Source organism: Pyricularia grisea (genome assembly GCF_004355905.1).
Source record: "Pyricularia grisea strain NI907 chromosome Unknown Pyricularia_grisea_NI907_Scaffold_8, whole genome shotgun sequence".
Lineage (NCBI taxonomy): Eukaryota > Fungi > Ascomycota > Sordariomycetes > Magnaporthales > Pyriculariaceae > Pyricularia > Pyricularia grisea.
Window position 1 is genome coordinate 1,678,694 of NW_022156721.1, and position 25,989 is coordinate 1,704,682.

A 25,989-nucleotide genomic window follows, 5' to 3' on the forward strand; every position below is an offset into this window, starting at 1 on the left:
AGAACCTCAGTGTATTAGGCGCTATTAACGAAAATTCTAAACTGAAGAGAAGAGAGAAATTACAATCAACGACGCGCTCACCGATGTAAAGACGAAAGCCAGGGGCAGCGGACATGGCTCATTTGTTTCTTTTTCTAACCATACAAAAATGCCACGGTACGGCGCCGACCTCCCTTGATCCCAGATGCTTCCTAGCCTCAGTTTCCGGCGCGCTAGAATTGCCTTGGCCAGCTCCGTGGCCATGCGATAAAGAAACAAGTCGGTAAAGCCAGTAAACGATTCCCCTGCGCGGGAATCGACAGCTAGGTAATTGTTAATCCGGTTGGCTAGCCGATGGTGTCGTAATCTGTGAAGATGACAGACAAGCCGCAGCAGGGACTTCCGCTGGAGCAATGTCAAACGACCTTCTGGTTCATCGATCCACGGCAGCACCCTTGGGAACTCTGCAGTATCGATAATGCGACCCAGTCTCCATATATGGCCGCTCGTAGCAATGCCATCGGTTGTCAACCTCACGTTGATGAGCCGGCACCAGTTGTTAAATGTAAGCGGTCGAGTATCCTCTCCAGGCGCCTTGAATTCCCGGAACATCATACTGTTGAGAAACTCCGATGCTGTAAGCCCCGCTGCTGATGGTACCACATGATTGTCATTTTTGAGAATCTCGCCGTTTAGAAGAGACATCGCCAGAACTGATAGACTAGGACTGCAATTTTGCCGGCTTAGGACTCCGCCGTCCAGCCTTATTGGGTACCGGCAACAGTTGGCCACGATTTCTAGTCGATCCCATGGTTTCGACAGTCCGCGCGCCTCGACATCGGCAAATATTGTCGGCGTCATGGAGTCGGAACTCCGTACCGTCAGTGAGTATCTACCAGCAGCCCGAATTACGCGATCAATATGCTCGATGTCCAACGGCGCTAGCCATGTTACCGCACGGAGCGCCAAACAAAGTCGCGTTGCTTGCTTTGAGAAGTTGACGGACGAGATGCATAGCTCCCCGGGTATTTCGCCGAATACAGGGTGCCTTCGCTTTTCCAACTCCAGGGACCTATCATGGCAGATCAACAGCCGCATCCGCTTCGCACCGCGGTAGTTCTCTTGAAAAGTCCATGCCCGCCACCACCAGCTGTCCTGAGTAATCTCGCCAAGAAGTGACAGTGCCTTCCTTGCCAAGACAATATCATTAGTTGATAGCCGAGGTTCGGAGTCGCCGGCAAGAAAATCTCCCTCGAGAACCCGTGCAAGGAGGTGCAACTCAAATCCTGACCTCAGCGGCCGGCCCAGGAGCGCCACCGGGTGCTCGCTAAGGTGGTAGACTAAGTCCATGGCTTTTAAAGAGTCACGTTTCTCAACGCAGCTGTAGTGCCGGACACAATCATCGACGCTGCAAGTGTCTTGACGGATGCAATGGGCATCGATCCAAAGAAACTCAACATCGAAGTGGCGCATGTAGCGAAGGGCGCGGTTGAGAACGCATTTCCGAACCGATGAGCGTTCGATACCCTTCTTGTCCCATGTCTCGACGGGGTACCACCCTACTTCCGGGCGACTCGGATTCTCGTACTTTGATGGAGCCCACGTGTAGGAAAGCGCGACATATCGCCGCTCGCTGAAGGCGTCGATCGATCGGCGACACAGCTCTGAGTTGATTGGTTTGAGGCATTGGAGGCTGCGGATAAAAGAGCGAGCTTTGAGGTGCTTTTGCTGGTTGCATCGACTACCTATATGGACGAGCTGCGTTACGATAGACGCGCCATGGCGCCGGCTCAGCTGGAGAAGCGATTGATTCTTGTCGTCGTCACTCATCATTGAGGCTCTGGGAGCGTGATACGATTTTTCTCATGGAGAATTCACTGTTCGAGTAGGTGACTGGCACCCGCGGAGGTGGTAAAGGCCAGAAAGAGGCAATGGAAAAACTGCTGGCTCACTTCCACCTGCAGCGCTAGAGCAACCAATTTCCCGTAGCAATAAGGACAGACAGGAGAGCAAAACAGTGATGGCACCAGTGTAGCATATAGAAAAAAACTCTATACGTAATCGCCCTAGTGGTTACAGGAACCATTCAGCAGGCTGCAATGTCAGCATTTTCATAATCCTGTGGCATTAAACTTGGCTTGGTTGTGGTGCGGAAAGTGCGGGGCTTTAACAACCGTCTGCATCTCAAGCATAAGGTGCTTGGCTGAGTGCCAAGGGTTACGCAAGCAAAACTCGAAAACGGTCAGTGTAGATAAGCAGCTAGCTGTCACGGCTAGGCATACATTGGAGAACCGAAGTGTATCAGGCAGTATTAACGAAGATTCCAAACTGAAGGGAGAGAGAAATCACGATTAACGGCGCGTTAGAGAAACGCGTTCAAATCCGGGATAGTGGACCCCTTGGCACTGTCCTGGGCTTAGCGTGGCTGTGCCTGCCAGCGGCGTGGCTGTCGGGGTGGAGTGGTGATCCTGAGGGTAGGTCTGGGGGCCTGATTCTCACAGCAGCCAGTTGCACACTAATTTTTGGGACAGCCATCAATATTTACATATACAAATGATTTGAAACAAGTTCGATGTAGAAATAAATCTATGTTCGATCGGATGGAGGCGTAGGCTGGTTTTGTTAAGCGGCAGGAAACATTCAAGCAACGACTGCTGACAGGTGTTTCTCCTGGTCGTCTGGATGTGCACAAACAACAGGTGTTGAAAACTCTACTTATCTTATTGAATCAATAAGAAGAGATAGATACCAGTGAAGAAAAGCCTTTAACCGCTCATCCTGCCCGTGTGCCTTGCTGTCTCGGCGCACTTTGTTCAAAAAGACCTTCCAAATCCAACGGGGCTGTAACGAAAGGTACATCCAGTTTTGGCATTAGTTGTCCTAAACACTAGCTTACCAAGCTGTCGGCGCAGACGTCATTGCCATCCTGCTGCTCGTCACCATCGCCACCGCGGCCCCTCCAGTCCAGGTGAGCTCGTCAACGCAAGATAGAACACCCAGAAAAGAGGTTTAGCTAAAGGATTAACCTGGGAGGCACGGCCCAGAATCCAGCAGTGTTGGGGTCGTGCCCCGCTCTGAGAGGTCGAATCGCCACGACGCAACCCTGGATCCCGCAACTTGCCGCTCCAGCTCCATAAATTGGATTCCGCTCTTGCTTCAAGCCACGAAGATGGAGGGCCTCCCGCATAACTGAAAGAACATAATCCTACGAGGAATAGCTCTTACAGTAAAGCGCCAATTTAGCCACAAGCGGTCAAGGTTGTCAATTGTTTTAAAGACACACACCGTTGGGCAACAGGCCTGGCGCGCAAGGATAGACGAGGCAAGCAGGCTTGATTGTCTAAGGCTGTGAACGGCTGAAAGGGGTTGCTTTCGCGAGGGGAAATGTCGGGTGACGTATGCCAATGCGACTTAATAAAAATGCCTCTGAGAACATGGGGAAATACATGTGTGTAGTTGCTGCCAACACTAACTTTCTGCAATAGCAGATGTTCGGTACAATGGCTGGGAAATGATGCGGCTTGGAAGGAGTATCCAGAAATGCAAACCTAGTTCCCAAAACTGCCAGGACCCAAATTATCATCACCGCGGTCGTCAGTCATGCCGACGCCCGAAAGGCTACATGAAGAAGTTTTACCGCATGCAAAGTCTGGGTACCTTTGCGTCCTGTTAGGCAAATGCCCAGGTCGCGAGGTATACCTACGCCTTCTTTTAAACAGCAGTACGGTACCCATTGGCTCATGCAACCAGCGAATCCGCCCGTCTGAACATCCAAAAAAGTAGATTACCCCGCTTACAATGCCCAATCACGATAAACAACGCCAACAAGTTTCTCGCCCTGGCTTATCTGCGCGATTACTTGAAGCATTTCCTCCTACCTACGGAGGCGATAGTAGATTCCCTGCACAACAATCAAGACAGCTTCTCGCCGCAGATTCTGATTTCGTTCCTGCAAGAGGCTGTCAAATTGGGGGAAAAGTTGGTGGCGGAGCAACCAAAGCACAAGAACGAGTTGGCAGCGACGCTGGTTTTTTGCTAATCCATAGATACCCACGCAAATATTAGAGGTTATTAATTACCTATTAAACCCCAGATCTACGCTCCATACCCCGCCGTGAAATCTAGTGATCCTTTACATGCATGCCAAGACGCGTTCGCCTTTGCACAGGGTGGCTGCGGCTGCCATTCGCGACTGGAGGGTAGATCAGGGGGTAGCAACATGCTGTGTATATTTTTATGTTGGAGAGTGGCCAGGAAAGAGAGGATGCCCTGATTTGTTTTTTGGTTGGAGATAATCTGGCTGCATGACAGATCCGTTAACGCCCACGAGACAGACCAGCATAGGCGGGTGGGGGAGCGAAAGCCCACCAGTCCAAATTGCCGACAATTTAGGATAAGCATGCTCTTAACGATGCATTAATGTTGGCCCCCACCTGATGGGCCCCAACAATATAAAATCACCGTTTGCAGCCTAGCCCCGCGCTGAAATAAGAGACACTTTCTGCTATTTACAATTCTCCTGACAAAAGCGATTCTTTTAAAACATTGACTTAATTCAACAATATGACGGCAACTATTCTGGATGTGCACCAGAGCCAGCCAAAATTGGCAACGCTGCTTGACCCGGGAAAGAACTATCCAATCCTTAAAGTCTTCTCCTTATATCTGACCCTAGCCGACTTTGTAGCGTTGTTCTGCGTATGCAAAGAGTTCTACCGGCTCAAACCCTGTATCCTGAAGAGCATCGCCAATTTCAATTTCCACCTGAAGGCTTTCTTGGATGACCCTACGATGCTTCGATACCAACTTGGGAAATGCAACGCATTGGTGTCAGGAGCGTTTGCTCTCAATCTTTTTGAGTTTGGCCATCCCAAAGTACAATGCCTGGATGTGTTTGTGCAAAATGGTGTTGACAGCGATCGGCTCACGAGGTATATTGAAGAAAACGAAAACTACCAGAATGATAGTCTGGATGTTGGCATGGTAAGAGGACAAAAGCCTACGTTTGTTTCAATATTTGCTAAAGGAGCCTCAGCAGACTTAGATGCGCCATATATATCGCAGCACCGCGCGGTCAGGCATCAAAATCCGGATCACTTCAACGAGCGGGTGCCCGGCACGCTTGATTCTCACTACCTCGAGCACAACCGCATATGTCAACTTCATTACATGGAACAAAGTATACTCGATTTTCCCCCGACAAACCATCAAGGATCACCAGTTTTATATGATAGGAACTGTTGATGATCATCTAGGCTCAAGCTTAAAAGAGCTTTCTGATCAAGGCTGGACAACCCGCGATATTTTGTGGCCAGACTTTCACAACGTTCCCAGGATCGACGGTCTTCGGCGTGTTGGAGATGCTTTGACTTTAATTCTTCCACTGGATACCGGCACTCTTCGATTGCAATCAAAGCCAGATTTTGTAATTGAACATCTTCAATTTTCTGTAACCAGTCAAGATCCGGGTTCAGGGATAAATCCGTTCGCAAATCAGGGATTATTTCCCGCAGAGCCACGGAGAACCCAATTTCTATCCATTCAGGCGAACAAGTTGAAATCGCCCGCAATTCGTTACGAATACAGCACTGCTAGCAACGAATGGAACGAGTATATTTCGCTCAGGTTACAACGTTGGGTCTGGCTTGAGGTTTCCAAATTGGCACCGGAAATTCGTCCGGACAATTTCAGCAATCCAAACGCGAGGCCACTTTCTTACAACTTATCTATTCCTGATGGCTTTCCGATGTCTCCAAGTTGGGATTACGCCGACGATCAAATGCCAATATGGTATCAGGAATGGTTCAAAACTGAAAGAAAGGAGAGAATAAGACAACATAGACTGGGCATATAGCAGGGTCAGGGCTCGAGGGGTTTTTCAGGCACACTTTGAGATGGAAAAGGGGTGGCGGCAAACATGGAGCGGTATCTTCAGGATGGTCGGTCAGAGTGCGTTGGATGTGGGCATAGAAGGATTGATCCCATGCTAGGGTCGCATTGTCATAGCAAATGAAAAAAAAATAACACGGGGACCACAGATCTGCATTTGGCCTCTCAGGAAGGGCATTCCGAAGTGGCTCAGCTGCTGATCGAAAAGGCGCGGGTGCCCATATACATGACCGACCCACTTTGGTTTCGACAGTGGGTTGGTCCCGTCGCGCCACTTTATCGCGTTTTCTTTAATAATACGGTCCGTAAAATTGCAAGTATAAGTCGGCTGCCAAAGCTGCTACCTGACGAGTGAGCTTGGAAGCCCACGCTTACACTTTTACGCTGTGTCCCGAAGCTATGCCCGGCAACCGCAAAGGCGCGGGTGGGGTTCCAGTTGAACGGGCGCTACCATGCCCAAGATAGTAAATAGAGTGGGGGGGGCAAAATTAAGACAGCAATTGCACCAGTAACCACACCAATATCAGCACATTTTCGCCCAGGTCGAGGCATGAATAAAGCAGTATTCCTAGTATCCAGGTCGCCCAGATTTATTTGCAATTTAAGCTATAAATATATTTGCATTATATAATAATCGTTTCCGATTAATTTCAGATAAGGGCTGCTTTAGGCCCAAACCCTGGGTTTTCCAATCCGGGGATATTCGCGAATGAGACGAACGATGGGCCTGAATGGGGAAAATTGGACGTTTTGCGATTAATTGTGCCTGTTTTAGGGGTGTTACCGGGGTAATATTTTTAATTATTATACCGGTTATTTTACCGAAAATGACGCGATTATATTTTATAACGAAGGAGTAAAAATATGCGGACGGGTTTATTTGGTAAACGTAATTTAACCAATATTAGGTTGCCGAGCGGTAGCATTTTGGAAACGATGTTTGGCGAAGGGAATTAATATATTTTTAATAGCCGTTAGTAGCCAATTAATTATAATTAGCAAAAGTAACTATTTATTTTTTTTACAATTGTTATTTTGCTATACCTGGTTTTTACGCGGTAATGCAGTAAATTGGAAATTGGGTTGTTAAATAGATACGTAATTTATATTAATGTGGATGGTTAATTTAACTGGTAAGGTTATATGGAAAGATTTAAGCCAATTAATTACGTAATTTGGAAGTGTTTGTGGGTAAATAAGCCCTTTATTTTTATGGTAGATTTAACCAAATCGGGTTAATTAATAGGAACGTTATAATTGGCCGGATGGGGCAAGTATACGAATAAAAAAAAATCGGGTTAATTGGGAATTAGTGGGGTTAATCGACCCGATTAAAAACGTAGGCGAAATCTGTAAGGATTAGGCCCTAAACCTAATTTTTATTTGTCCAGGTGTTTTTACAAATAATTAATTTATTTATTAGTAAAGCGTTGGTTTTATCCCTAATGTTGCAATTGAAATTAACCCGGGGGGCGGTACAGAAGATTTGGTCTTTCGTAAGCTGGGTAGTAATATTTTCAAAATAAGGATCCGAAGTCGTTTTAATTTCGATAGTGGCCAAAATATTATGGTAAATTAATATTACGATTAAAATATCGGTATTTGTTTCGAAGGTGGCGTATAATGGATTGAAGTATATGAACGTTTTAGTAAGGGGTTTAATAATTGGGGTGAAGTTATGATAAAGTCCAAGGCGAATGATTAGCAGGTTGAAAGTTGCCAAGTAATATAGGATTAATTTCCCTATTGGTAGCAAAAATTATTTTGGGTCTGTATTTTGGCCAAATGTTTTAGCCTATTTTAAGCCTTTAGACCTTAATTGGAACTTTTTGGGTATTTTAATTTATTTGGAAAGGTTTTTTGCTTTTGTTCGTGTGAATTTAATTCCGTATTTTGGGCAGGTTGCTTTCGAGATTTAACCTGATTTTTTTCGCTGGTGTTTTAAAAGGTTGTTAAATATTGAAATTTTACGACCGTTACATCTATGTTCCCAATATTGCAGTTTGGGCTAATTTACCATTTAAACGTTATATACTATATTTTAGTATTATATATATTGAATTACCGATATTATGGGATTTATAGTTAATATCGTTTTCGTATTTAAAATATTATATTTTTATCGTTAATACATTTGGTTTTATGGTTGGGGTTAATGTAATTCCGGGGGTGTTTATTACGGCCAGGGTAAGCATAACACGGGAGTTAATTTATTGGCACTTATCGACGAAGATTTTATTTTGGAATTGGTTTATGGTAATATTAAAAAGAAATTACCTAACCGGGTTCGGGCCCGGTCCTGTTTAAGGGGTTAGTTTACTAACGCAATACCGTGCCTTAAAGTGCACGGAAGGTTTATTTAACGGTTTATACCGTGAAATATGGGTTAAAAAACAATAAATTTATTTTTCGTCCGAACTCGAATTGTTTACGATCGGTATTTTTAGGCGTAAAATACGTTTATAACGCGCGGGGCGCTGGCGGGCCGCTTTGGGGAAGGCGTTGGAATAATTGGTAGTTATCGAAAACGTTTAAAAGTTTTTCGGTTGCCCGAAATTTGTTTGGAAGAATTTACGGCGTTGGGCGCGGTTTGGCGGCCCGACCGGCCGGTCGTTATTAAATTACGGCCAGTTTTTCCATACCGCCCGCGAATAGCGGTAATGTACCGGGTGTTTAGGGGAGGTCCGTTTCCAATACCAGGCATACGAAATATTTGCAATTTGGTAATTAAAACGGTTATTATAGGTTTTAAAATAATTATGGCCGGTCTTTATGGCCAAATAATGGCCTAATAAGGGTTTTGGTAAACGTAATTTTTCGGGCTTTTTTTTCGGTATGTATTGGAATTTCCATTCCCTATATACGGGGGACCGTTTACAAAATTTTTTACATTATTAATTTTTCCTTATATTTAAAAGAATGGTTTTAAAAATCGTGCCGATACCGTTATATATGGTTTATTAAGCTTTCGGGTTTGGGTCCGGCGGTCCGGCGGAACCGGTTTTGGCCAAAGCGTTAGCCCGATCGTTTCCCGGGATTTCCTGGTATTTAGGGCATTAACGGACCCGAATTTCGGTATTTTATTTTCGGAATAAATCGACAAGGTTATAGAATTCCAGGAAAGCTTATTGGGACGAATGCGGCGCGTCGTTTTTAAGACCCCAAATAACCGAAATAATGTCCATATAAATCCAGATCCGGGCGTTTGGCTGTCCTTAAAACCGATTTTTCGGTATCGATCGAATTTTCGAAGTATTATTACGACGTACAAATCGTCGTAATAAATAAAGATTCCGTTAGGACGAAGCGAACGCCACGTTAACGGAAATAGCTTACGTAAACGCCGAATCTACCGATCGTTGGGTCCTTTTTTCCACCCAATAATTATTAATTCCGGAAAGCTAATAGAAAAAATAACCGTATAAATATATAAATAGCTGCAAAATCTGGTAGGCCCCGTAGCAGCCCACTGGTTGGATACGACGATTTCGCTTACCCTTTTTAGCTTTAAGACGGATTCGGCCGGATCCATTTCGAAATATTCGTCCCGACGTATATAAGTTTTTATCCCAATTCTTATATTTCCTTTATTAGGTTTTCGTTATGGTTAATTATTTAGCGAATAGGGTTAATATTGGGTATTTATTTTATTTTTCCGGGGTTTTGCTGGTTAAACATACAAAAAATTACGAAATAAATCGTTGTTATACGAAGCTTTTTTTTTATATTTTAATAAAATAAACGAGTAAAATAGTTTAGGGAAAATAAATAACCTAAATTAAGCCCCTAATTAAACCCTAAATGTTATATATATTAAAAGCGATTTAGCCGTGGTATGCGAACCAGGTATACGTATGTTTAACGGCGAAGTTATTATATTTCGTTATTATATTAGCATTTAGTTAATTATTGGATCCTTAGTTGTTTGTATCGCAAGTTATTAAGGGCCCAAAAGATAATATATTTTAATTGGATTTTAGGTAGTTTTGTATATTCGGGAAAAACCTATCGAATTATTTTAGCCCGATGTTTGACTAACCCCGCGAGAAAATTAATTTTAAAACCTCCCACGTAGCCCCCATTTTTGGACATTATAATATTTATTATATAATATGTTTTTATTACGGCGAAATTATGGAATTTGTTTGGTTTATCCCGTAAATTATTTTTGCTAAAAATGCCAGTTGTAAATAAGCGTATAATTTAATAATTATGCGATAATATCGGTATTTAAACTGTTAAACGTAACGTAAAGTATTATTGAGATAAGACGAAGTAGGTTTATTTGCCCAAATGTGTGGTTATAATTCTAGGGTTTTTTTAAAAAAAAATTTATTTTAGTATTGAGTCGTGGCGTGATTTTTGCGTTTTGTGTGGTATAAATTGAATGTAATAAAATATAAATGTAGGCCGTTTCAAAATGCTGTTAAACAGATATACGAGGCTTTAATATGTTTTAATATTTTGAATTTGGGGTTAGAGAAGCCACGTGTTTAAACCCAAAATACTAGTTGCGGTTTTTTAACCTACCAACCGTCCGAATTCCCTATATATTTAATCTTTTTTCGGTAGCCATTTGGTTTTGGTTGTGTAGCTTTCCTTTGGGACAATGTCGAACTTTGGCACATTATTTGTTCAGTAATTTACACAAGAAAAAAAAAAGGTAAAAAAAGGGTCCGCCTTCTCCCACACAACCGGGCAGATCCCGAGATGGCCCCATTCGGGGAGCCAGAAACCAAACCAACTACATGTCCTCGTCTACCCCACTTCCCCCAGTTTACAACCATAGTGTATAATACGACTCAATTACCCCTGAAAAGCTTAAATCAATTAGGATTCATTCCATTTCAACTTTTTTCTCTTTCATGCACTCAATCTTTTCCGCCAATTTAGGTTCGTAACTGCGTTAAGCTGTAGCCACCCCAAAATTTCTCTCATACTAACTAACTGGTACCCCCGACCCCCCGGGTTTGCCTTTTTGAGCGAAGACACCGGCTCACGACAAGAGCCGTTCCCACTTTATTGAGCCCCCCTTTTTCATCACCCTCATCCTCCGCATGGGCCAGAACCGTGATTTCTCCGTCCGTCATCGTCGCACCACGCCGCAAGCATAGACCAAGTTGGCGTTAACTTGTTTTTTATATTTCTCTTATTTTATGTTTGCCACATATCCAAGTAATAAACTGGACCCTTTCGCTAGATTTCATTCTTCTTTCCAAAGCAGAAAGGTGCTGTGACAGAGCTTGTCAAACAAGCTCACTGCGACTTTTTGCGATCCTGAAAAAGGGGAAGGGGAGCAAAACGACACAGGACGAAGCGAGTGGGAAAACTGGCAAGGAAACAGAAAAACAAAAAATGAAGACCACGAAACACCGGCAAAATTCACCAGAAACATACAAGACTGGAGGAGGAAAAAGAAACAAGAGAAAGATACCAACCTGAGCTGGAGGATGGGAAGGAAGCCCAGAAGGCAAAAGCCGGCATGACAGAAAGAGGTCATCATGAACAACTCTGGAGAGCTAAGACCTTCCCTTTACGCGGCCCCGGCCTCGCTGCTGGCCGTGACCGCCCTGCTGGTGGGATCGAGAACATGGACACGGCTTACCTTGACTGGACTACGTGCCGATGACGGTTAGTGCGGCTGGCTTGTTTTCGCCTTGGATTCTTTTTTGTTTGGATTTTTAGAAATCGTGATGGAAAGCCCTATGCTGACATCGGCGCTCTGTTGTCTGTCTTTTCCAGTGCTTATTGTCTTCAGTTGGGTGAGTGAAGCCTCCGCCCGAAAACGTCCAAAAAAAGTTTCACGGATCAGGGAGAAAAATCTGAGGCTAACAATATGTCAAATAAAAACAAGATTTTCAATGCAGGTCTCTGCAGCTTGGTCATGGCCTCGACTTTTGTTGGGCTCGGAAGGAAAGCCAGCGAAGTGAGCGCCGAGCATTACGCCATATACCTCAAGCTCATGACCGTCTGCTCCATCTGCTTCAGCTTCGGCTGCGCCCTTGCAAAGTGCTCCTTTGCCGTGCTGTATCTACGCTTGATCCCAAACCGATATGTTCAAATTCTGAACAAGTGCCTTATATTCTACATTTTTTGCCAAGCCATCGAGGAGACCTTGGTTAATGTCTTTTAGTGCCAGCCAGTGGCAAAGGCTTGGGACCCAAAAATCAAAGGCAGCTGCATCAACATAGAAATTATGTGGTGGGTGGGCGTAAGTTGGTTCTCTTTTTCCTTTTTTCTCTCTTCCCTTTGCGGTCGGATACCCGACGTTTTTGCGGTTTGAGGTGTTTGATAATTGTTGCTGACCAGTTTGCTACCTGTGCCTCTCATAGTTTGTATCCAATATCTGCACAGATTGGATTCTCTTCCTTCAGCCTATGCCTTTTATTTGGGGACTGCAGCTGATCTCGGTCTCCAAGAAGATCGGCCTCAGCTTCATGCTGTCCCTAGGCCTTTTGTTAGTTTAACCTCTAAATATTTCAAAAGTTGTAGTATGGCCGTAACGAGAATTAACTGTTTAAAGCAGTCTCTGTATACTGTCCGTCAAGAGGCTCGTCGAAGCCACAAAACCCACAATCAATGACGGAATGTGTTAGTTTTTTTCATCCCACATCCCCCTTAATGACCCAATCAGAAGTCAGGGCTAACATCCATCTTTCCCCAGTACTTCTTGCCGAGCCACTGCTATGGTCCATGTCCGAGCTGAGCGCCCTGATAGTATGCTCCTGCCTTCCGACGCTCCGCCAGACGATTCACCGCATCCCGTGGCTCAACCGGCTGCTGATGCCCGGCTGCAAGCTGAACTCGGACCGAGCAGACCGCTACAGCAAGTCGTCGTTTGGGGCATCGCGCTTCTTCTTCAACAGGCGAGTGCGGTACGGCCGCTCTACCAGCTGCAGCGGTGACGGGGGCATGACTGAGGTCGGCACCTGCCCGAGCCAGACCAACGCCGAGGACAAGAGCAGCAGCAGCAGCGAGCATCATCACAAGGGGCCCACGGCGACTACGACCGAGGCCGCCGAGGGCCGGCCCATACCCAAGCGGCACCTCGCGCCGCCGCAGTTCTGGTCGAGGTACGGACCGCGGCAGCCCATGAATCTTCAATCAGGGATGCAGTCGAACCTCGAAGCCAGCAGCATCCGTGATATGAAAAACAGAGCCAGCCAGAGTATCGACTACGTACCATCGAGGTCCGAGCCCAGCGAATTATGGCATGACCTTAATTACGGAAACGCAAAGTCACATTTATATGACGAACGACATTCGGGAATGAGAATAGTAGCGATCGAGGGCCAGGAGTTTGACCAGATGAGTGATCTGGACCCTCTTGAGGAGACGGAAGGTTATTACACAGGTAAACCACAACACGCGGAGCCATGTCTGCCAGCACCAGCAGTTCTCAGGGACGGCAGAACCATACCACCAATTAAGATCATGCCGGCGATAGGTCATAGTGCGTGTCGGAATAAAGGATTTATGGGTTCAAATCATCAATTGAGCGATGAGTCACAAGTGGAGCTGCACGTGACTCACGGACCAATTGCGGGTATAACATAGAAAGTCGTTGGAATGCTCGTTTCTAGATAGCTGAGACAGAATCTTTAACCAATTTTTCCGTTATTACAGCGTTCAGTTGACCGATCGATCAATAAAGGCCTATCAACAGTGAGGATATTTCATCACCGAAGCCGGATCCCATATTAAAGCTGAAAGAATCGGCAGGGCAAAGCGATCCAAAATAGTCGTTTGCAAGAATTTGGATTCCCTCCTCAACTTGAGCGTGTTTTGTTATTTTAGATTGGGAAAAATGAGCATGAAATACGACCAACTGTTTCTCCTTACCATTCTGCCACGAACAGTCCGAGTCGAACTGATCGATGGGGGCGGTGTGATTGGTCAAGTGGGTGCCGTGCACGGACGAAACACGATCGATTTGATTCAGGATCTGGGGGCCCAGCATTGTGGCGCGTCGGTAGTGACGCGTTGGAGGTTGAATCGATAATCGATAAGCGCTTAGCTTCGCAAGTGGGACAGCTGACTCATGATGCCAGCGTCCTCCCCACCGTCGGCCAACGCCTTTTCAAGCATCAGCAATGAAGAGCTGACATCCGCCAGGTGCTGCTTGAGCTCTTGCGGCCACGCGGGCGACATGAAGCGGTGCACCATTGTTATGGAGTACAGGTTCATCGGTGAGAACGATTGTCACCCCGTCGAGACTGCGTGGATCTGCTTGGTGTTGGTGGCAACGCAAGGCGCCATTGTGTGTATGCCTGCTCTCAATCAGTGATCGACCCTGTGTTCAAGGTCACCAAGATTCATCCGCAGTCTGCGCCCTGATAGGCAGGCTTCGGTGCACGAGCCGGATGCTTTCCCTCCGCTCTCGAGTAAACCATTGGGGAATCACATTTGCATCAGGCAAATACTCTTGATTGTCCCGGCTCACGTTGATGATGCGAATGTGCCAGTATTGTACGCTGGGCGGAATTTTCTTCTTTCTGATACAAATGCACAGCCTTTCCCAGAAACAAAAAATCAACGGGCCTCTTGACAGGACTTGCAGCCTTTCTGGTCGGACTTGGACTAGATAGCGTCCTCTTATCGACAGTGTCGCTTTACCGCTTGTTCTGGACGGCGAAGGACTGTTGAAAGGGTGGCCCTGAAGGACTGGAAACGCAGGTGGTAGGGCTGGTGCTCGTACCGTACGAGGTCTCGGGGTCGCGTCTTCGAAATGCTTAACGTTGTCACAACCTTCTGATGCCTGCTGTCGGCAGGATGCACTCAAGGAAGAAGGACCACAGATTGCAGATGCCCTGCCTGAGCTTGAGTGGACTCTCGAGATCTTCGACAGTGCGGATTTATCTTCAAGTGAAGAGGCATCGAAGGCAGTATGGGTACGAAAATATACAGGCCGTTGCTCAAACCTGCAACCCAGGGGACGGCCTAATGTTGCAAGGCTGTGGTTACAACGGCTGCCATGACAAAAATCTAGCTTCCATCTACCCGCAATTGAATATGGGTCCCTTCTGAACCTTCGACTACATCAAAGGAAATTTAAGAATTTGCTTCAAGCGCGTCTTCGCAGGCCATTGGTGTTTGTGACAGGCTGATTGCAGCAGTGCGATTCGCAACTGCAGGCAAAATGATGGATTTAGCGATTGTGATGGATATAAATTAATGCCTCTGCTAACTAAAATCACTGAACTGATCAGCTAAATGAACGATCCTAAGCATCTTTCTGTGAATCACCCCCCATACGACCGGCTGGTGTTCCGTCATGCAGGTATTAATACTAACCATAAACATAGGGTCTGGTTCCGACGGTTTGCAGCAGCTCGCGTTGTGCAATGCGGCATGGTTCCATCGAATCCAAAGATGGGCCTATTTTGTTTCTTCCCATCAAGGATGCAGCCAAAGAATCGACATGATCGAGGCAGTTCCGGTATTTTTGGCGCTCCTCAAACGTCAGCCTGGCCAGCCGTAGCAGCCGGGACGGGCTGTTTGGCGAGCTTAAAGCCAGGCCCATGGCGGTTGTCGAACGAAGACTTTTGCGCAGCTGTAGCAACCCTATTTTCATGGAGAGACGCTGTGTTCTGGAGGCCAGTTTGGTGAAGGCTGATAGCTTTGAAGTCTCCAGACAGCTGCTGTAAGGATTCTTCGCTAAAATGACCACCAGCTTGCTTCAGCCTCATCCCATCGCCTTGGTTCTTGCCGTTTATCGGTTTACCATCTGTAGAGACCATGAACTGGATTGTGTCGTCGCCTTTCGCCACATTTTCAATGTTGCTTACTCGTGACTCTAAAGCCGCGTCAACATTAGAGCAAAAGTTTAGGCATTGCTTCAGAGTACGAGCTTGGGTTTGGAGGTTGTCGAGTGAGGTCTCCTGATCTGATGTTGCCGTTGTTGAATCGGTGCCCATACCGTCGATAATCCCCTTTCTATGCTTTTTAAGCTGTTCGAGCGTGGCACGCATATGATTCATACAGCCATCAAGTCCTTCGCTGACGAGCATTTCTGAGGTTGAACCACTGCCTTGGATGTTTGGGGAACTTCTGCGGCCCCTGAAGAAATCGAGCTGAATCTTTTCGATTTCTTGGGAAAGCGATGCGCAAAATGCGATACCCTTCTCCGTGCTACTTTGCTCTTGTTCCATTCGTTGACGGATGGCCGCGTCAGGGGTCAGACCAGTGGTGTTGCGTTCAGCCAAATCCTCAAGCTTCTGCTGGATTTGATCGAGATGAGCCTCTAGATTGACGGTTGTAGTCGCAATTAAGTCTCGACAGGCATGAATGGCTTGAGTGCTATTGACAGATGCGCGGCTGTGGATGCACTCTTGTTAGCCAGGTTAGCGGAAGGGTAGCGGAATACTGACAGATTGGCGAAGCTTAGTGCGACGCTGACGGTAGAGGTGTATCGAAGTAACTGCTGACGAAAGCCTTCGATCCCATCGCCACTGAATTTGAGCCTGGTCCAGTCGCGGAGGCTTGTCCGGCTGGCGCTAGAGCGTGAGCAGAATGTGCGGAGTTCAACTTCCGCAGCCTCACATGATTGTTTGCACTGATTGAGTGTGAGTTCGAGAGCAGTGAGGTCCACTTCAAGACGAAGATCGCTTGTTTCTGAGAGGTCCTTTAGAACTGAATTTAGACCCGAAAGCTCTGCAAGGAGTTGATCAACTTGTGGGAGGTGGGATCTGAACTCTTGAATCGTCTTGTAAAGTTTGCCACCAGAATTAAAGGCAAATGTAGCCAGGGTCAAAATTCCGGTAGCTACTCCTAATTCAGCCATTGGAATAAATGGTTTCACTGTGAAGAAGTGTTAGGTCGAAAACTTTTGAAGAAACTATGAGACAAGGCCAGACTAACTTCGGGGACGGAACGTAGGGGATAGGAAGCCGGTTTTGACTAGAGGGCCTTTGGGCAGCAGAACAGTGGGATAGGCTGTGGGACCAGAGCGTACTTTTGGCGCTCCGATTAAGCGATGGGTCACCATCGGTTTCGGGGGCGGGGTAGTGGGGCTTGTCATCCATCTACTTACGAAACGGATCGGGGGTGGAGACATGGAGGTTGTACCATGCACATTTATCTGCTGCTGCGTTATTTGATTTAATTTGGATGCCAGCAGGAACGAGCCTAGTTGGCCATGTGTTCCTACCTTTTTTGCGTCCTTGAGAAGTCGCTCTGGGTTCACGTCATACCGTCGTTTGAGAACTTTGACCATGGACGGCGGTGAAGACGAAGCCAACGATGCCGTCCCAGCGAGCCCCTCAATGCCAGGGATCCACAACGTGGGCCGGGTTCATACCCCGCCGACTAAGACACCGCGGAACAGAAATCAATCAAATCTTGCACTGTAGGCTGTAGTTGCCAGGCTTGTTTTGGATTTTACCGTAGTCGATATAGGGCTTATATTTACAAGATGTGCATGCATGCAGAGGATATTATTACGTTGCTGTTGCGTTGCTGTTGTGACCTAAAAATAGGCTGTTTGGATCAAAAGCAATAGCTTGTTGACCTATGAATATAGCTGGGGCTATTGAGCCATACCGACGTCCATCAGTGAATTCAATGAAAGATCCTTGTCTGAACTCTCGTCGTTCGAAGGACGTGTGCTGATGAGCAGAATCTGTCAGGAGAGACAAGTTTTACAAATTTGCAACACATGTTGGCGGGCCCTTTACGCCGAGCGTGTAGGTCCGTGCATCGGACGATTGGTTAGTTTGAGCGTTTCAGTCAGGTTACCCCTCGCAACGTGCGTACGAAATACAACTCCACTCCGATCAGGCCTCAATCACGGACGTTTGTGTTGCGACACGAACGTCCGAATCATAGCCGCACCACAACTTATGCCCCCACGCGTCATGAATGAATTAACGAGTATGGAAGAGCTGCAAAGGCGGCTGCGAGAGGCAGAGAAACGCGCGGAGGAAGCAGAGAAGGAACGATAGGAGGAGCGACGACGCGCCGAGAGGGAATAGCAACGCGCGGAAGCGTTGGAACAATAAACCCAACCCACTACATTCGACGAGTACATCGCTGCCTGCCATTTTTTGGTTTTTTCCAATTTTAATATTGAACGGAACCGGAAATTGACCTCGAAGGGACCTATTACCAACCCGCGAAACAAATGGTTTCCCACATATATCCAGCTATGGTCCGATTTTATTTAGCAGTAGAGAATAGTATTCGGTACAATTTACGACAGCGTTCCTACCGATAGCCGTGTTTTCGAGAATCGAGCCTTCCTTTCTGGTTAGGAAAAAGCATTTTAGTGCGCAGTATATTAGACGAGAAGACGTTTTAGTTATTTTTGTACAATAGTGTCGAGGATCCGGTTAAGGCGATTATAAATTAGTTTAAATAGATGGAAGGCGTTAGGAGCGCGTTCGAGTTGGGAAACGGAATTATTTTCGAGAATTATCCATATGCCATTAGCGATTTTGCAGAGGATGTCGTTTGCCGCGTTACCCTATTGACACCACCGGTTATTCCGAACTATAGTTTGGATCTTAACCGGCTACGACCCGATTAGATTTGCGTTTACCGGTCCAATAATGCGGGTTCGGAAAGACGCATAATGATTTACATCTCCGAGTATAGGCCGCCCCATAAGCTAACCGCCGCACCTCCGTTTTGGTCTACGCCCGATGAATATATACAAGGAAGTGGTTAACCGGAAGATTATCCCGACGTCGGTGGACTTAGACGCACGTTTCCAGTATTACGCCGAGAGGCTGATTGCAGCCGCCATTATGCAAACGTACCACTACATGATTGAAAAGGGATTTGAGTATGGGCTTTTGACGACGGGTGAGGCGATTGTGTTTCTCAAATATGGCACTACATAACAGGAAACCTAACTCGTCATAAGACCACGATCGTGGCCCGATCGGCAGCTATATCCGCCATCCAATAAATCATACTAAATTCCTCGATGTATTTTCGAGCAGTTGAAACGATTTTTAAACGACGGGATTACGCCGTTAGGGCAGGGAGGTTTACGCGGCGTATTGTTTAAAACAAACCCGTTTAAATTCGGTTACATTTTTATTAGCAAAGGCACGGTTAAGGCATTTATCAAAAATTTTAAGCTCGAGGCGACGGTTTACGAACGTTTGCAACCTATGTAAGGTATATATATGCCCGTTTTCCTTGGAATCGTCGACCTCATGTTAATATACAGGGTATACTACTATAGTTACCAAGTTTATATAATACAAATAACATTTTTGTTGTGGGCCGAATGTGAATTTAATATGACAGGGGTGGTCGATGGTGAGCAGGGACAGTTTAAAAGGAAGGCGATGCAGTCGTTGCTCGCAATTCATTAACTGGGAGTCGCATACAAGGATATATTAGGGGCAAACATGCTTTTTAATACGGAGGTCAACGGTGTTATGATGATCGACTTCGAAAGAGCACTACTGATGGAGCCACCTCGGTCTCCATTGGTGCAGTTCGTACCCAACAAACGAAGATGGAAGGCAGAGAGGGCAGAATCCATCAAGTCGATAGGGAGACCAGGTGACCAAGGTCAGACTAGCAGGGCATTCTGCGATGAGATCGGGCTGATAGAGATGGTATTCGGAGTTCTAACCAGTAAAATGTTTTGCACTTTAACCCTGCTCAGGCGGATTGAATCTGTACAAAACCGCCCTTGAGAAAAGCCATACGGAGTATTGGATATTTCTGTAGAACATGAAGAGGACAGAGTGATTTTTGTTCCCCTGACTCCTCGTACGCCCATCCTGATCTAGAAAAGCCGGGATGTACTTCTTATGGCATGTCCCTCGCACACCTCTACCAAACAATCTCTCCAGGCCAAAATCGCAGTGAAAACTCTGATGGAGCCACAGTCAATCACCTATCACAAACCTAGGCTTAGTTTCCAGGAGTTTGACAAGGTTATATCCACTAATCTACCACAGGACGCGGTTCCGACGCGGGCCGATACCATAAAACCTCCCAGAGATTTTCACCCGAGACACCAGATCAGGCGTTTGGGCAATGTTTTCCGGCCCAGAAAAATGTTTATACTTTCCTATCGCAGCATGCGAAACAGCGCGATTCGTCGGCTGCAATACATGATACCCCAGTAGTGTAATAGACGGGTTTAATCCTTTTATGTTGCAGGGTTGACATATACTCCCCAACAGTGTTCTGGAACGGTCGGCGACCATCTGCTGAAGCTCGACATTCCAATATATTTCGTAGGCTTGCCGGGGGTAAGTCAACACCCAGACAGGATCAGGTGTTAATAAAGCAGTGTTAGCTATTTCATACCAGGTGCCATAAAACCCATCTCTATCTGGTGCTATGCTAAACTAAACCCGGGCTGAACGTGCCGGATAACGAGAATCCCTGCACCCCAAACTATCAAATGCTCAGTTTTCGTGGAGACCATCACATTTGTGCCTGATCCGCCTGTGGAATGCTTTGGAATCTTTTCCTCTCCGCCTTTTGCACGCTTTACCTACTCGTTATCCGGAATTTATCTCTTCATGGATCCTCATCATTACATACCCCTTGGACGTTGCCGCGGGAATACAAAATTCTGCTGTTATGAGATTTGATGTGCGAAGTAAAGTAGACGTATTATAGCGAACGAAAGCAGGGTGGATATGAAACATCAACAAATACCTGTTTTGGTCTGCAGATGATTGTGGAGCATACGGCCGTTTGAGAACAAACTAAATCGTTCGGCCGAACACATGATAATCTACCATGCTGGGGGGAATAAACCACGCGCCTATCTTATAAGATCGCATTGTTGTGGGTACCAAGTTTCAGGCCTAAGTGTGATGGCCAGGGAACTGCATGTCCCTAAAATGGAATGGGAAGAAGAGGGGTGAGTTTTCGCCACCTGAAAGTTCGGAAGAAAAGAAAAAGCGGCCATGCTCGGCAGAGTGTGGCATGGCTGCTTCGAATCTTGAGCCGAGCGCTAAGCTTCCACTAGCACTAGATGGGTAAGCAAACATGCATAAGTGTGAATGCTATCCTATTGTTCCACTAAAGTTAGTTATCTTTATATGCATGCCATCCGGACGGCACGGGTATACGCTTTTGTTAAAAGGACAAGATGTCGTCGCTAGCAGTAGCGTGGATGGGCACCATCATTACCTAGAGATACAACCGCTAGCCAAGGGAAAACTACAATGGCGAGCGGTGCGGCAGACGATAGCAAGGTGCCATTCGTTAAAGGGGTCAATATCTCCCTGGCAATCGTGACTACCATGGCAGTGGCCGGTCGGGTTTGGACGAATCTGGTCACCTTGAGAACGTTTAGGCTGGATGATGGTGAGTGGAACAAGGACGAGTGATATCAAAATACCAAGGGAATGATTTTCGAGTGGAAGGCTAACAAATTTGGGAGTTTCTCAGCATTGACGATCGCGTCATTTGTCAGTTAACGGCTTGCCAGCACATTATGCTCTGGGTGTATCGACTGACTATAAGCGGTTTCATTGCAGTTGAGCATGTCGCTTCTGGTAGCTTCTGTGTCATTGAGTGAGTAGCAATTTTTTCCGTATGTTTCATTTCTATCTGTCGCTCCATGGCCAACGTTGCTGACAACACCGAATCACATAGTGACCACTGTAGGGTTTGGTACGCATTTCAGGGACGTCAATCCGGATACCCTGAATCGATACCTTTTGGTTAGTAAACTTGTGAAACCTAGTCACATTGTTGGTTTGCGAAATGAATCAAATGCAATCGCCTCGCTAGGCATGCAGACACTCACTTAGTCTCAGTACGCATATCCAACCCTCGACACATATATATGGAGCTTCGTCTTTTCCAAGATGGCATTCGCGATTTATTTCATACGCATTTTCCCCCAAAAAGCCTACAAGGGGTTGAATATTGGAATACTGGTGTTCCTCCTCGTCCAAGGAATCGTCGAAACTGTCGTGGCCCAGTTGATGTGTATTCCAAGGGCCAAGATATTCCTACCTGAATCGCCTGGCCAATGCCTGGATACCAGTAAATTTTACTATGCTTCGGTGAGCAATCAAATAAGCATCAAAGATTAATAGACAGAATGACGGCTAATGAGGTGAATGCTAGTTTGCCCTGAAACTTTTTAGTGATCTCATGCTATTTGTACAGCCGATGACAGCGTTGTACCAAGTACGAATGGCTCTGTCAAAGAAAATAATCATCCTTTTACTTTTATGCCTAGGCCTTGGGTTAGTACGTTTCTTTTAAAAGTTGTGTGATGGTCTGCTGACGAATTTGTAAGAGTCTGTGTTGCCTCAATCATACGCGTGCAACTTGTACCGAGAATCAAATCATCAGACCCAACTTGTAAGTCATGCCCGTTTGTATACTTTAAAAAGCGAGACACGAGCACGAGCTCATGCTTCCCACAGATGACCTCGTGGGTGCAATGCTTTGGTCCGAAGTCGAAGTTTCCGCCCTGATCATTTGCGTCTGCGTCCCGGAAATTCACCTTCTCGTGCAGAGAAACTGGCCGTTGAAACTCCTGCGAATTACACCGCCGAGGTCCCTAAGAGGCTGTGATGTTGGTGAGGATGAGGTGTGCAGTGGAAACCTAGGCGGTCAGCTGCGCGGAATCCTTGGACGAGTCAATATCAAGGGTCTTCGTGGGTCTTCGTATGAGTCTCGGTCAGGTGCATCCTCGGGGGTTTCAAGGAGGGCTAAATATGGAGTGGTTAGTTTCGTGTCCGCCGGTCGGCGGTCAAAGCATCAAAGAAACATGAACGATATGACACGGAGGAGCGGACAGTCGCTAGTAGATGACGACCAAGAGCCGGAACCAGCCAGCCCCGAACATGGCGGTGTCCTTGTTACACACGATATTGAAATCAGCATCGAGACAGACGACGATCCTATGTCAGAAATGGATCTTGCTGAAGCAGAGAGGGCTCTACGTGAGGACCAAAGCGAAACTGTTGATAGCAGCGATCTTCACCGAGATAGCGTGTGTGCGGAAAAGGCCGATATTCATTTTGCGCAGTGAAGAATATACCAGTACAAGCATTGATGAGTACCAGGCAGCCAATGATATTCCGTCGCTAACCAAACTTTTTGAGAACCAGCCGTTAATGAGTAGGGCGATCAGCTCGCCTATGTTTGCATCCTGCAAGGCCCCTGAAATTAGCCTCTAGAGCCGGGCTGCAGATTAATTGCCTCGGCACGATTGCCAACATATATCACTCAGTCCTAACTGCCGTACGGCCATGACTTCCCAGACACCATTAGCTAATTGCTCGCCATAATTTCTTTTAAAGGCGGGGAAGACGTCTGTGTGTTATTATCAGCGAGGAGAAAAGAAATTCAGGAAGAACGAAGAAAAGCTGACAATGATTCAATCGTGCATTTCTCACAAAAGTCGTCAATCAAAGCCACTTCTTATCCTTCCTGCAGTTGTTTTACAGTCAGTTAATTAGTGGAACGGGAAGGAATTCCAGTGAACCATCCTCTAGTTATATATTTTCGGGTTTAAGAGTCTGAACCAAAGCAACGTTGAGATATTGAAGACATTGGTTAATTGTAGCTGTAGTTGCACCATTTACACGTACTTGATCATGGGCTTAGCTTTTTGTAATTATAATACAGGGTTCCGGGCCAAAATCAATCAGTCCAATGTTCTCCAACAGTTGAAATATTTCCAGAAGCAAGCAGAATCCGGTTCCCGATTTCTCCAATCTCTTTATGCGTTGAGGGTAGCCCAATGTCTCTTGACGTAAACACCATTTAAATGACATCGATTCTTGGGTTTGATTGAAGTTTTGGCGTAAAGCGTTATATTGGGAACGGGATGGGTGGATTTGGAGTTTTCTCCGAAATATAATGGTTAGGATATTTTTCTGTTGGGCGGCTGTTACAATTGAGCCCTTGTCGAGGACGACCCGAACGGTTTGGAGTAAATTTGATTCCGAATATTGCTCCATCCTGTGAATGGTTTTAAAATAAGCCTAACGGCGACGTTGTAGGGTTAAAATTGATTGAAACATTTAGCAACGTGTTCGTAATTTCGAAACGAGGGTGTGGGTGGACAGGGTATCCGTGAAGGGGGGTGACCATTAAAGGGCGGGTCGACTTGATAATAAATGAAATTCTTATATATAATTTAAGCCCCGTTTAAATCTCATTTGTATTTGTCCCTTGTCAAAACAAAAACAACAAATATCAGAATTCGCAACGGCAGCATTTCCACATATCAACTACATAAAAATCGGCAGTTATAATCAACCACCATGTTGAGCAACATTAGCCATTAAAAATGCATTTGCTGTCATGGCCAGGCATACATTGGAGAACCTCTGTGCATTAGGCGCTATTAACGAAGAGTTTAAAGTGAAGAGAAGAGAAGAATTGCAATCAACGACGTGCTGAAGAGACGCGTTCAAATCAGGGGTTAGTGGACCCCTGGCTCAGCGTGGTTGTGCTTACCAGCGGCGTGGCTGGTAGGTCGAGTGGTGATTCCGAGGTTAGATTCGGGGGCTTGATCCTCACAGTAAACTACCACTCCAAGGTAAATACAAGGTGAATCAATTTAGTAATTGGATTTAAAAAGTTTTTGAGTAAGTTATTTATTATTTGTTATTTGCTTTATTTATTTTTTACTCTATCTGCTGTATGGTTTTCATTGCATTTCAAAACTGGTTTATTATTTTTCCTTTTCTCTCTTTAGAATTTTGGTGCTATGTTTTGTTTCGGTTATTTGTTTATTGGGTTTAACTGTTTTGTATATTACACCTCTCCACTCCGTTTCCAGTGAAACAACCGAGTAAAATAGCTTAAAGTAAGAACAAAGTGAAACAAAGCCCTGTCTTTATTCGGGTTGAAACAAAGAAGTAATGTGAATCGCCATATTCAATTATTCCTGTCTACCTCCCAGAAATAACAAAGGAAACTATTTGCAGTCTGTTTTGGAACAAAAAGGGATTCGCGCGGCCCCTGAATGCCTTGCTTTTAAGGCATCCATGGGCACGCACGCGTTACTCCATGTCGGGATATCCCTTCAAGTGTAAAAGTTATTATTATTCCAACAATTTGCGAAAGTCCAAACAAGCTTCGAGGCCAAAGATATCCTTTTGGCTGAAACTCAGCAACAGTTTAGCTTATCAGAAGCCAAATTAGAAGCAATACGGCCAGCGAAAAGGAAAAGGTGGTTCCTGTCACGGCCAGGCATACGTTGGAGAACCTTTTAAGGGTGGGTCTGGGGGCGTGATCCCTCACACCTAACACTAATTCGACTAATACTAATTCGACTAACACTAATTCGACTAACACTAATTCGACTAACAATAACTCGTTACATAATATTGCAGCCCTCTTCTCGCTGTTCACGGTGCTCATGTGTAAACTCGCCTGGCGGTCCATAATATCCGTCGCCCCATTGCCCGCCTCCGTGATTTCCGTATTCGGCGGGTCCATCACCAACATGATATCCGTGCCTGTTATAATACTGACGATCGCTTTTATCTTCCTGATGATCAGGGCCTAGAGAATATCCCGGGGGCATCCCGCGGACGTTACCGTTGTTTTCATGAACCCGTACCATCCTATCGGGCCCTCCAGGATAACTGGGGCCATAGTTAAAATCGCCTTCCGAGCCCTTCCTAATTGAAATTGAGCCCTCTCTTTCGCCTTTGTCGTTGTAAAATTGTTTGTTAGTCCACCCGCCACCGGCGGTTACAGTGGTCGAAAAAAAGACCAAAGCAAAAGGGAGGATGATGTTGTTGCATTTCGTTTTGAAAGTTTTTAATTTTAAAAGGAGATTTTCCAAGCTTAATTGTAATTCTGAACATAAAAAATAAAAGAACGAAACAAAAACCCTTAAAGTAATTGGGAGCTGTGAAGATTTTATCACCCGGGACCATAATAAGAATCTTTCCTATGTATGCTTATAAATTAGCCAACCCCTTATTGTATAAGTTTTTTATTCGTCCCATCCGCGAGTAAGCTTGCATATATAAATATATTATGTTTTTTTATTCGTCCTGTCCACGAGTAAGCTTGCATAAAAAAAAAAATTATACATATTAGTACGTAATTTATTCACTTACCTCGATTTTAAATTAGTAACGGAGTGCCCGAACTGGTTCAAAGTTTTATATTATTATAATGCGATGAAGCAGATTATTTTAAACTATA

At 45.7% G+C, this 25,989-nt stretch overlaps 9 protein-coding genes across 9 annotated transcripts; 5 read left to right on the plus strand and 4 right to left on the minus strand.

The window, feature by feature from the left end:
* Positions 1–36: 36 nt before the first annotated feature.
* On the minus strand, positions 37–1,809 carry PgNI_12155 (uncharacterized protein; the record flags this gene model as incomplete). The annotated part of the gene is made up of 1 exon (XM_031132110.1): positions 37–1,809. The coding sequence occupies one exon, from the start codon at positions 1,807–1,809 to the stop codon at positions 37–39; it is 1,773 nt and encodes a 590-aa protein (XP_030977079.1).
* A 1,191-nt stretch (positions 1,810–3,000) lies between these two features.
* On the minus strand, positions 3,001–3,114 carry PgNI_12156 (uncharacterized protein; the record flags this gene model as incomplete). The annotated part of the gene is made up of 1 exon (XM_031132111.1): positions 3,001–3,114. One exon carries the CDS (start codon positions 3,112–3,114, stop codon positions 3,001–3,003), a length of 114 nt encoding a protein of 37 aa, XP_030977077.1.
* Positions 3,115–4,770: 1,656 nt separating this feature from the next.
* On the plus strand, positions 4,771–5,223 carry PgNI_12157 (uncharacterized protein; the record flags this gene model as incomplete). Its single annotated transcript, XM_031132112.1, has 2 exons — positions 4,771–4,962; positions 5,044–5,223. The coding sequence occupies 2 exons, from the start codon at positions 4,771–4,773 to the stop codon at positions 5,221–5,223; spliced, it is 372 nt and encodes a 123-aa protein (XP_030977327.1).
* A 6,146-nt stretch (positions 5,224–11,369) lies between these two features.
* On the plus strand, positions 11,370–13,870 carry PgNI_12158 (uncharacterized protein; the record flags this gene model as incomplete). The annotated part of the gene is given in 7 exon segments (XM_031132113.1): positions 11,370–11,499; positions 11,736–11,986; positions 12,002–12,079; positions 12,201–12,325; positions 12,395–12,459; positions 12,533–13,246; positions 13,728–13,870. 7 exon segments carry the CDS (start codon positions 11,370–11,372, stop codon positions 13,868–13,870), a joined length of 1,506 nt encoding a protein of 501 aa, XP_030977083.1.
* PgNI_12159 (uncharacterized protein) lies at positions 13,295–17,353 on the minus strand. Its single transcript, XM_031132114.1, has 4 exons — positions 16,729–17,353; positions 16,239–16,668; positions 15,163–16,185; positions 13,295–15,064 (listed from the first exon to the last, which is right to left on the minus strand). Exons 1-3 carry the CDS (start codon positions 17,081–17,083, stop codon positions 15,324–15,326), a joined length of 1,647 nt encoding a protein of 548 aa, XP_030977084.1. The 5' UTR covers positions 17,084–17,353; the 3' UTR covers positions 13,295–15,064; positions 15,163–15,323.
* PgNI_12160 (uncharacterized protein) lies at positions 13,913–14,205 on the plus strand (the record flags this gene model as incomplete). The annotated part of the gene is made up of 2 exons (XM_031132115.1): positions 13,913–14,132; positions 14,153–14,205. 2 exons carry the CDS (start codon positions 13,913–13,915, stop codon positions 14,203–14,205), a joined length of 273 nt encoding a protein of 90 aa, XP_030977272.1.
* A 370-nt stretch (positions 17,354–17,723) lies between the features above and the next one.
* PgNI_12161 (uncharacterized protein) lies at positions 17,724–18,440 on the plus strand (the record flags this gene model as incomplete). Its single annotated transcript, XM_031132116.1, is given in 4 exon segments — positions 17,724–17,739; positions 17,759–17,890; positions 18,046–18,114; positions 18,364–18,440. 4 exon segments carry the CDS (start codon positions 17,724–17,726, stop codon positions 18,438–18,440), a joined length of 294 nt encoding a protein of 97 aa, XP_030977271.1.
* Positions 18,441–20,678: 2,238 nt separating this feature from the next.
* On the plus strand, positions 20,679–22,846 carry PgNI_12162 (uncharacterized protein; the record flags this gene model as incomplete). Its single annotated transcript, XM_031132117.1, has 5 exons — positions 20,679–20,710; positions 20,819–20,876; positions 20,942–21,159; positions 21,709–21,846; positions 22,203–22,846. Exons 3-5 carry the CDS (start codon positions 21,018–21,020, stop codon positions 22,844–22,846), a joined length of 924 nt encoding a protein of 307 aa, XP_030977095.1. The 5' UTR covers positions 20,679–20,710; positions 20,819–20,876; positions 20,942–21,017.
* Positions 22,847–25,147: 2,301 nt separating this feature from the next.
* PgNI_12163 (uncharacterized protein) lies at positions 25,148–25,594 on the minus strand (the record flags this gene model as incomplete). The annotated part of the gene is made up of 1 exon (XM_031132118.1): positions 25,148–25,594. A coding segment is annotated over one exon (447 nt), but the record flags the coding sequence as incomplete, so codon positions are not given.
* Positions 25,595–25,989: the final 395 nt, after the last annotated feature.

Bases quoted from the DNA above. Each gene is read 5' to 3' on its own strand.
- PgNI_12159 (XM_031132114.1), bottom strand. From the start codon at position 17,083: ATGGTCAAAGTTCTCAAACGACGGTATGACGTGAACCCAGAGCGACTT. The intron at 16,669-16,728 runs GTTAGTCTGGCC...ACTTCTTCACAG, and splicing joins CCCTACGTTCCGTCCCCGAA to TGAAACCATTTATTCCAATG. The intron at 16,186-16,238 runs GTCAGTATTCCG...GTGCATCCACAG, and splicing joins GCACTAAGCTTCGCCAATCT to CCGCGCATCTGTCAATAGCA.